Source organism: Eptesicus fuscus, chromosome 13 (assembly GCF_027574615.1).
Source record: "Eptesicus fuscus isolate TK198812 chromosome 13, DD_ASM_mEF_20220401, whole genome shotgun sequence".
Classification (NCBI taxonomy): Eukaryota; Metazoa; Chordata; class Mammalia; order Chiroptera; family Vespertilionidae; genus Eptesicus; species Eptesicus fuscus.
The window spans coordinates 65,179,683-65,191,012 of record NC_072485.1 but is presented as its reverse complement, the minus strand read 5'-3'; the positions used below and the strand labels follow the sequence as shown (position 1 = coordinate 65,191,012).

Here is an 11,330-nt window from a genome sequence, read left to right as displayed (position 1 = left end):
GGGAAATTTTATGCTGTAATCTTGATAGCTTTTAAATTTTACTTTTTTGCACTAAAATGTGACTGCTTTAGGTTCATTATATGTTATGCAATTTTACCATGAGATGAACTACCAATAAAAATTTTAGTTAACACTTTAGTAACAGCTTTTTTGTCCAGTACAATTGATTTTCCTAGAGTATTTGCTTATTTTGATTGGCCAATTTAAATTAGTCTGAAAACTTGACTACTATTTTACTGTCAAATTTAATACTCTAACAACCATCTTGTTTTACCCTGTAATTATTAGTGGAGAGGATTATTTGCCTTCTTGAGTAGGCCCTGAGCATTTTTGGTGCTAGGCTGGATTTAGATATCCTAGACCCCAGTTCCCCGGATCATGGGTGCAAGACATCTCCATCAAGTCTTGTTGCGGTGAGGGGGCATCTGTTGTCGGCCAAGTCTCTGTTACCTGGGTCCCAATTTGAGCTGGGCATGTGAAGCTGAGCAGCCATGGGGGCAGGAGATCTCCTTCAGCAGGGGTGAGGGTTCAGGCCCCTGCAAAGTTGGAGGGGTGAAGGTCTGTGCTCCACCTCTGTTGACCCCCAAGTTCTCTCCTGATGGCCCCTGTGCGACTGAACAGGCACAATTTCGGACGTTGTTCTGTTTGGAGAAGTTAAAGCAGAGGCCTCTCACTCCTCAAGGGACTGTGCAGAACTGGGGTTCAGGGCTTTTAGACTATACTCAGTGTGTCTCAGGGCTTTGGGAGTTGGGACTGGGAGTTGAGATTACCATAAGCAATAATTGCCTTTCCTTAGAGTCTACTTTAGCATCAATTGGGGACTTCAGAGCTTTTGTAGCAACTATTAGTGTCTTCTCCATGAGGGAATTGTGTTGGGGCCAGGAGCCCATAGGAAGAGGCTGTTCTCCAACATCTGCTATTCCATCCTGCACCTGCACAAAACCCACAGTGAGGACTGCATATTAACCAGATAGACCAGGTCTTAGAAACAGAAATATTAAGGAAACACAGAGAAAAAAGTGTTTGACAGATTAGTATTGAGGAAGATATGGTACAGGGACCGCCATTCAAGCAGCTTTGACATTATTGTCCCCATGTTGATTCACTGAGGGGAGTGTAGGAGGAGGTGGAAGGCATGAAGGCCCCAAGAGATTAGGTAAGTTGCTCATCATTGTAACTGAGCAGGTATGGGAGGACGAGAACCACTCAGACCAGTGGTTCTCCCCTACACACTTAGGATGCTTCTCCAAGCAGTGAAAGAGAAATGACCTTTAGAGACAAAGGAAAATTAGTGGACAAAGAGAGAAGAGGACTTGCCGGGTGAAGGTGAAGTGGAATTCAGGTGAGAAAACTGATCCAGTTCTTTTGATTTATGCTCAGTATGGATCACCAGATCCAATTTCTTTTATTTATCATCTTCCCCAATATGTCAGTCCAACACTGGAATAGCTGCCAAAGTTTAATGCTTTAAGACGATCAAATATCTTCTTTATCCTGCAACACTCCAACTCTGCCAAAGGACTTCTGTCCATTAGCACAAAAATCTCCATCAGCCTTCAGCTTTGAATAGACTGCAGTGCTAGTGTTCATGCTTGTTTACTTAAAGGTAGACATTTCCTAAGTCCTGCTGGGCTGCTGGAGTAGATAATGTGATGAATGTGAAATTCTTTTATAAGATGAATAGTGCTTCTGGGGTAGTTTTGTTCCTAATGACAGTTCCACCATGTACTGGTACAATGTTGGTCCGATTACTTAAACTCTTATTGTCTCAGTTTCCTTATCTATAAAATGAGGATAATAAAAGTTCTTACCTAAAAAAAGTGGTTGTGGGGATTAAATGAGTTAATATGTAGATCACTTAAAATAGTTTTGTTCTATGTGTTTCTATTATTTAGTACAATACTAGTTCTTATAAAATTTTTTTTTTTGGCAAACTAAGAGGCTATGATTGAATTTTTAACAGGAAAGTGAGATGTGATCAAATTAAAGTTTTAGAAATATCACTCTAGTCACAATTAGGAGCAAGCATTGGCAAGAAGCAAGTCTGAAGGCAGAAAGAGCTGTTAGTTATATGGCTGTTTTTTTTTGATCTAGTCAAGAGATGAAGAAGATTTAAAATAAGGGAGAAGCTGTTGTCATAAAGGAAAGAGGACAGAGTCCCGAGATTGATATTCCCATGGTAGGCAGGATTCCATGTACCACCCCCTAATGGAGCAATAAGAAAATTTTGGTTAAGAGATAAAATACTGTCATTTGGGACAACATGGATGGACCTTGAGGATATCATGCTAAGTGAAATAAGTCAGGCAAAAAAAGTTAAGAACCATATGATTTCACTCATATGTGAGATATAAGACTGAAAGCAGTAAATGAACAAACAAGAAAAACAAACAAAAACTCATAGATACAGACAACAATATGGTGGTTACCAGACGAAAGGGGTTTGAGAGGTAGTAAAGGGTAAAGGGGATCAAATATATGGTTACAGAAGATGATTTGACTTTGGGTGGTGGGCACACAATGCAATGTACAGATCATGTATCATAGACATGTACACTTGAATGCTGTATGATCTTATTAACCAATGTCACCTCAATAAAGTTAATTTAAAAAAGAGTGGTTATCTGAGTCACAAGGGCTCACACAGTTAGTAATAAGGGTGGGAAAATATGTATTCTTATTCTAAAAATGTCTACCTGTATTGGTTTTCTTGATATACTAAAATGACTTTATGTCAGAGAATTTCCTTAAAGGTAGGAGCTAAGCCCAGTCATCTCTGAAGCCCCACACAGCACCTGGAATATTTTGTCCATAGTACATGTTTAATAAAATATAAACTAGAAATGCAGTTAAGTCCTATTTATAGCTTCCTAACTTGCTTCTCATCCTAGCCCTCTCAGGTACCTCTGGCTTCATGGCAAAGAAGAACCTCACTTTAGTGACCGAATTCCTCCTTATAGCATTCACTGACCGTCCTGAACGGGCACTCCCTCTCTTTCTCCTCTTTCTATTTATCTATCTCATCACCTTATTGGGGAACTTGGGCATGATTATCCTGATCCATGTGGACCACCGGCTCCACACCCCAATGTACTTCCTTTTGAGTCACCTCTCTTTCACGGACATCTGCTATTCGTCTGTCACCGTGCCTCAGATGATGGCTGTGTTGCTGGAGCTGGGGGCAGCTTTATCCTACACACGCTGTGCTGCTCAGTTCTTCCTCTTCACCTTCTTTGGCTCCATTGACTGCTATCTTCTGGCCCTCATGGCTTATGACCGCTATGTGGCCGTGTGCCAACCCCTACTGTATGTTACCATCATGACGCAGAAGGCCCGTTTGGGTTTTGTGGCTGGGGCTTACATTGCTGGTCTCCTCAGTGCCTTGGTGCGGACAGTCTCAGCTTTCACTCTCTCATTCTGCGGAACCAATGAGATCGACTTTATTTTCTGTGACCTCCCTCCTCTTTTAAAGCTGACCTGTGGGGATAGTTACAACCAGGAAGTGATCATTATTGTATTTGCCATTTTTGTTATCCCTGCCTGCCTGGTGGTGATTTTGGTGTCCTACCTGTTTATCATCGTGGCCATTATGAGGATCCCCTCAGCTGGAGGCAGGGCCAAAACCTTCTCTACCTGTACCTCCCACCTCATTGCTGTGTCACTCTTCTTTGGCACCCTCATCTTCATGTACCTGCGGGATAACTCAGGCCAGTCCTCAGAGGAGGATCGGGTGGTGTCTGTGTTCTATACAACTGTCATCCCCATGTTGAACCCCCTCATTTACAGCCTAAGGAACAAGGAAGTGAAGGAGGCCCTGAGGAAAATTCTCAACAGAGCCAAGTTGTTCTAACTATCCCCAACCTTGGGCAATCCTGAGAATCACCTCCTCTATAAGTGCCAGCATTCTGGTTACATCGTTTATAGCACACTTAATGTTTAAATGAATATGCCTTGGTAAAAGGACCAGAAATTTTAGTTTCAGAGAGAGAAAGGTAGAAAAGGAAGAGGCAGCCTCAGAAGAGAGATTATGGTGAGAGCTTTAACTCCCAGGAAAAATGACGAAAGCATCTGAAATTAAATCCTATGTAATCTGGGTGTGGCATACTTCACAGGTCTATGACTATAAAACACAATTACATTTTTTTGGAAAAATTTTCTATGAAATATTTCCATAATAGACATATTGAAATAAGCCCAGCTGGCGTGGCTCAGTGGTTGAGCGTCGACCTATGAACCAGGAGGTCATGGTTCGATTCCAGTCAGGGCACATGACTGGGTTGCAGGTTCAGTCCCCAGTGTTGGGCATGCAGGAGGCAGCCGATCAATGATTTTCTTTCATCATTGATGTTTCTATCTCTCTCTCCCTCTCCCTTCCTTTCTGAAATCAATAAAATATATTTAAAAATATTGAAAATGATGTACAGTGAATCTCCTAAACTCAATACTTAGATTTCACAACTGCTAATATTTTGTCATATTTGCCTTACCATATATATAATCTATTTATTCATTTATCAAGCCAACAAATTATCCATCAATGCGCTTTACTTTTTGATGCATTTCAAAATGAATTGCAGATAATGGTATTAGTACTCTTCACCCCTATATACTACAGAATAATATCATCATTTAGAATTCAACATTTAGATTACATTTATTTTTAATGATTAAATTAAGGTAGTAGTCTGATGGTCCAGTTAATAAAACTCACCCTGCTCAAAGTATTTTTCATACTCTTGTACTGTTTCACAGCAATGCCTCCTTTGAATCAGTAAAAAATGTCCACAATAACATGTCTGTGAATTACTATCTGGACGGAAATATCTCTGTTCTTTCTTCTTCTCCATCTGTTCTATCTCCCACTCATCACATGGTTTGCCTGAGAATCCATTTGGTCAATTTATACCATTACCACTGCTCATAATAGTATCTGCAGTGTCTGTACTGTAGATAGCAATACTCTATATTCTTAAAGCTTTTGTTCTTGGGGAGGCAGAACATTACTGCATTCCACACAGAGGTGGGCAGGAGGGAATCCTGGCCTACACCGTGTCACTGTGCTCTGCAAGGGCTCAGCCTGTGTCCAAAGCCTCCCAGAATCTGATGGTTCAATTCTCTAACTGTAGGTGCCTCAATCAAACCCAAGGTGCTGGAAGGAACAGGTCTCATCTACTCATTATTTTCTGTTCTTTCTTTTATCCTTTTTCCTGGAACTCAAACTCCTTTTCTTCCTGTTCCTTGCATTAGCAAAACACATGATCCCAGGTATGTGAATGATATAACCCCTCCCAGCAGCTTATTTCATCTGGGGATGAGGTAAGGTAGGTTCACTGTTATCTATGAAGCAGAACTGCCAGGCTCAGCCATTGGACTCACTTCACAACTGAAGGAAAAGTCTTTCTTTAAAGGAAAGATGGATTCCTCTTCCATAGCTCCCAGGGGATCCATCTGGATGGATGGTGCTCCCCTCCTGGCTGCCTCCCAGCTCCTTTCCCAGTAGGAACCATTGTTCTTGGGGCAGCCAGTCTGACAGAGACTTAAAGGAGCCAGATTCTGAGATGAGTCATCAGGAGATGCCTTTTCTTGGAATGGTTACTGCTTTGCTCTTTGGCATTTGGACAATTGCTGAGATTTTTTTAGAGCTGTGCTGCCTAAGTGGCATTCTTCCTTAGGAACTTTAGCTCTGCAGCATGCTAATCTGCTTTCAATGAAAAAAGAGTACATTTGGTCAAATATTTTTGGTAAATAGTGGGTTAAAGAAAGTTAACAAGGTTTCTTCATTATAGCACTTTATAGATCCTTTAAAATGATTAAATGAAACATGATTCTCTTTAAGCAGAGATAGTGCTACATCAGATGGACTTTCAGTTAGACAACACAAACTAAGTCAGGTTGCTTGCACCTATTACCTTAATTTTTTTTGAGATTTTATATTTGTCTAAAACTGTCGTCTCTAAAATCAATATTGGACTAATTTCTCTGACCCATTCCTGTCCTTAAGTTCTTTCACTTAAAATGGACTTTTCACTTAACCTGCTGATGAAATAAATCAGACCTACCTCAAAAAAAAAAAAAAAAAAAGAAACATGATTTTCTATGTGGGGATATAATATGCAGTGATTTTCAAACTTATGAGAACAATAAATTTATTATCTACCTAAGACACTTAGGGGAAATAAGACTTTGCAAGGTAGGAGCCCTTTGTGGTGGTACTCAAACCTTATTGCACATTGCAATTACCTGGGGATTAAAAAATACTTACATCTGGCTTCTACACTCATTCTGACTTAATTGTTAAGGGGTACATTCTGAGCCTTGGGATTTTTTTTTAAATTCTCACTTGAGGATATTTTTCCATTGATTTTTAGAGAGAGTGAAATAGAGGGGAAAAGACAGAGAGAAATATTGTTCTGAGAGAAACACATCAATTGGTTGCCTCCTGCATGTGCCCTGACCAGGGCCGAGGTCGGGGAAGAGCCTGCAACCAAGGTACATGCTCTTGACTGAAATTGAACCCGGACCATTCGGTCCACAGGCTGACACTCTATTCACTGAGCAAACCGGTTAGGGCTGAGCCTTGGATTTTCAAAGCTCCACAGCCCAGGTCATTCTGATTTGCATCAAAGTTGAGAACCACTGCCCTTGACTCTTCTTGTCTTGTGTCATTCTCTGAATAGGCTTAGTCAACAGACCACTGACCTAGTTCAAGTCATTGTTTTACCAACAAGTAGCTGCATAACCTGCTCCGTATTTACATTTTAAAATTTATAATACAGAGAGCCATCAAGCCCACCCTGACTATCTTGTCTCCTGTGAGGAAGGGAGGTGCTAATGGGACTTTGAAGGAATCATGCTCTTCAAGAACACACCTTTAATATTTTTGTTTACAGTACAATGCACAGGAGATCAAGCAGAGTTAGAGCTCCTGAGAACACTTCCCAAGATATAATTTCTTGGGATTAGCTGTGCCAGAACCACCTGGGATGGCCATTAATCTAGATGCCTTGTCCTATGGCAGACACACTGCATCAGAATTTATGGGAGTGGGACGATAATATTCACATTTTCAGTAAATTCCTTGAGTGATTCTTATGCACAGTAAAGTTTGAGAGCCAGTGCTCTGGAGGAGAGGTTGGTCACTATTAAGAATTTGGATGGAACTGGAGAGCATTATGCTAAGTGAAATAAGCCAGGCAGAGAAAGATAAATATCACATGATCTCACTCATTTATGGAATATAATTAACAACATAAACTGATGAACAAAAATAGATCCAGAGACAGAGAAACATTGATCAGACCATCAAACCTCAGAGGGAAGGTAGGGGAGGGTGGGGAGTAAGGGGGAGAGATCAACCAAAGGACTTGTATGCATTCATATAAGCCTAACCAATGGACAAAGACAACAGGGGGGTGAGAGCATGAGGGGGGGGAGGTAAGGGGGATAATGGGGGAATAAGGACACATATGTAACACATATGTAATCAATAAAGAAATAAAAACAAAACAAATAAAACAAAAAAAGAATTTGGGCAGTTTGCCTGGTAGAAGTCTGTTCATGACCTGCTCATACCTGCCTTTCCATCATTTCATCTCATGACTCCTGCACTTGCAACATCATGTTTCTGCCAAATGGTGAACTTTCAGAGTTACCCATTACAGTGTGTCTCAATAACGAGAGGCAAAAGCTTATGCCAACAAAACAGCCTCCTTTTGGGATCCATTTGTGCCAGCCAGGGTACCATTGTGCAAAACTATTGACTAAAATTCCAAGTGAGATACAGAAAACATCAAAGAAATTCATTTCTTTTGGCACAAGGCAGAGATAAGGCAAGAGTAGGAACTAGCCCCATGAGGCCCTGCTGAGTGATGACAGGACATGGGATGGGGGCTTTGGGAGTTTGAAATAAAAGAGAAATATTCAAAGATATTAGATGACTTGTTTGGAAGTCACATGAAGATAAATTGCCTGTCCTTGGAGACTCACCTCAGGAACCAATTAGTGCACAATGCTGGTGCAGTTAATATAAGAAGCACCACCAGCAAGGTCTAGTGCTGAATCAGAAGCTCAGTGAAAGGAGCTGGGCCTCTAGCCCTATGATCCTGGGTGGAGGCTGAAAAAAAAAAAAAAATCCCAGGGAACTCTAGTGTCAGGGATGTACTGTTTTGTGAAGGGTGAGAGGAAAGAGAGGGACTCCATGAAGTGAGAATAGAACATAGAGTTTCTTGGGGTGATCCCATCTCAAGGAGATTGCTATGATGAACATCTCATGCTGCATTGTTCTTTATTGAAAAGGAACAGAGATAAGGCAATTGAAGTCCAGAGAGGAAAAGTGATTTGTCCAGGCTCACACATCTAGTGTGGGTGACCTAGAATCCAGGTCTCCCCTGGGTCAGCAGGTCACCAGCAGAAGAAACGCTAAACAAAGGAGGAAGCCACTAATGAAGTGAAATTCAGGTGAGGATGGTTCATGCCCAGCTCATGGCTTCCAGATCTAATGTCTTTTATTTGTTACCTCCATGGCGTTAGCTGGTATTAATCTGACTGATGTTCTGTCAGGTAATGAAGTTGATCAAAGCATTTTTTTACAGCCTATTATAGAACTCTATTTAGGACCCACAGATCCATTAACACAGGTTCCTCCAAAAACATTTAGACAACACCAGAGCTATCTCTGCTTTCAAATTCAGAGGCCATTTGTCATCATACTACTGCTTTTATTAAGACTGCGAGGACACCCAGGCTATGATTATGGAGCTTTGTTAGGGGCTAAAATGAACTAATGTTTGCTCTTTTGATTTCAAGGTTAATGCTAGTATTTTCAGAAAACAAAAAAAACAAACACAAGTCAGCCAGCTCTAATTAGTATAACAGCTGTTTGTTAAACATTCATGTTGATTGAAAATAGAAATATTTCTAAAAGCAGAGCCCATTGCTGATTGCTAATGGTTTTTTGGGGGGTTCATGCTCTTTTGTTCATAGAATATACATTTTCCTTCTTTAAAATGTTCACTTAAAAATTTAAATAGCCACCATAACTATGTGGAGTGCCTTTAGCTTTCCAAAGTATTTTCTCATCTGTTTTAATCTATTCATTAACCTTATCTCATAAAGCAGAGCGGATGTTATGATTCCCTTTTGGCAGAAGAGGAAATTGAAGTTCAGAGAGGTTAAGTGCCTTATGTAAGATCAAACAGCTAATTGGGGACAGAGTTGCAAAAACAAGGGCTGACTTGTAAGGCAGAGAATCATTGACTTTCCATTCTTAGTATTAAGAGAAGTATTCACCACTTTTTATCTTATATTATAGTGAGATCTATATTCACCTACTTCCACATCAGACCGCAGTTTGTTGAAGTCAAGTACCTACACGTCACCCAATTTAAAGCTTTATCACTTGCAATGACTTGAACTTTCCCCCCAGCTGGCCCTTGTCTTAGCCCTCTCACATCCACCACTGAATGGATGGCTGGGAGGAATAGAACCCTAGTGACCGAGTTCCTCCTTATTGCATTCACTGAACATCCCCAGTGGGGGCTGCCTCTCTTCCTGTTATTTCTGAGTTTCTATTTTGTCACTCTGCTGGGGAACGCGGGGATGATCATCCTGATCCACAAAGATCACCAGCTCCACACCCCTATGTACTTCTTCCTCGGTCACCTTTCCTTCGTGGACATGTGCTACTCCTCTGTCATCGTCCCTCAGTTGCTGGCTGTGCTGCTGGACCACGGCACAGCCATCTCACAGGCTCGCTGTGCAGCTCAGTTCTTCCTCTTCACCTTCTTTGCGTCCATCGACTGTTACTTGCTGGCCATCATGGCCTATGATCGCTATGTGGCCGTGTGCCAACCTCTGCTTTATGTCACCATCATGACTGAGAAGACCCGCTGGGGCTTAGTAGCTGGGGCTTACGTTGCTGGGTTTTCCAGTGCCTTTGTGCGAACGGTCACAGCCTTCACGCTCTCCTTTTGTGGAAACAATGAGATCGACTTTATTTTCTGTGACCTCCCTCCTCTGTTAAAACTCACTTGTGGGGAAAGCTTCACTCAGGAGGTAGTGATTATAGTGTTTGCCCTTTTTGTCATGCCTGCTTGTGTATTGGTGATCTTGGTGTCCTATCTGTTTATCATCGTGGCCATCATGCAGATCCGCTCTGCTGGGGGTCGGGCCAAGACCTTCTCTACCTGTGCTTCCCACCTCACGGCTGTGTCACTGTTCTTTGGCACCCTCATCTTCATGTATCTGCGGGATAACTCAGGCCAGTCCTCAGAGGAGGACCGAGTGGTGTCTGTACTCTACACAGTGGTGACCCCAATGCTGAACCCCCTCATCTACAGCCTGAGGAATAAGGAGGTAAAGGCAGCTGTCAGGAAAGCCCTGAGCAGATCAAAGGCTTCTGGAAGGCCCTAGAATCTAGATCAAGCATGTCAAACTCATGGCCTGCAGGCTGCATGTGGCCTACAATGAATATTTTTGCAGCCCAGCCAACATAACGGTATGTAAGAAATGTTTTAATAAAAATTTCGTAACTTAATTTTTACAATATCCTGTTATACATAATTATTAATAACAAACTACAACATTCGCTAATGACTGGTTACTATAATCGTGTTGCATTCATTTCCCTTAGGTGCTTTACACGTAGGTGCACCATTTCTCTCCACTAATACTAGCAGCGAATATTTTAGTAGCCGATTGCCATGTCATTAGTCTTGGACTGACTTGTTTGATGTGTGCAACAGGAAATATTTCGCTTTCAGAGAACAAGAAAAATAGGTTTATTTGTTTTACACTTATTAATTTGTGCAGTTATTCAGTGTCTGGTAAGTTAATGTTCAAGAAAAAATATTAATTTTTATTAAAATGTTCTATTATTTTATGTTAATGATTACTCATTTATTTCAACCCTTTGTATTCAGCATGTCTCTATCGAAATAAACCTATGCTTCTATGAAAATTGAAGCTTTTTTTTTACAGCCCAAATAAACTTAAATGTTGTTTATTTGGCCCGTGTTAGCCTTTGAGTTTGACATGCTTGCCCTAGATGGATCCTTATCAAATATGTCATTCCTTAGTTTCTTCATCTTCCTTCTGTTTTTCTTCAAATATTACCTACGTGGGAAGACTTCCCCAGCCCTACTTAAAATTGCACCCGAACTTCCCACTTCCACTTATTAATTTATTAATCTATGTAATGCTTGTCACCATTGGATGTACTATGTTTTACGTATTTGATATTGTGTAAATTACATGAGAGTAAGCATTTTTACCTGTGCGATTCATTTTTGTATGCCAGTGCCTAGCAAAGCACTTAGCACATAAAGGCTCCA

General features: G+C 41.1%; 2 protein-coding genes across 2 annotated transcripts; both read left to right on the top strand.

Annotated features, from left to right (window-relative positions):
* The first annotated feature begins 2,914 nt into the window (after window positions 1–2,914).
* On the top strand, window positions 2,915–3,850 carry LOC103302335 (olfactory receptor 9Q1). The gene has a single exon (XM_008159396.2). It carries the CDS (start codon window positions 2,915–2,917, stop codon window positions 3,848–3,850), a length of 936 nt encoding a protein of 311 aa, XP_008157618.2.
* A 5,615-nt stretch (window positions 3,851–9,465) lies between these two features.
* On the top strand, window positions 9,466–10,410 carry LOC103302297 (olfactory receptor 9Q2). Its single transcript, XM_008159359.2, has one exon. It carries the CDS (start codon window positions 9,466–9,468, stop codon window positions 10,408–10,410), a length of 945 nt encoding a protein of 314 aa, XP_008157581.1.
* Window positions 10,411–11,330: the final 920 nt, after the last annotated feature.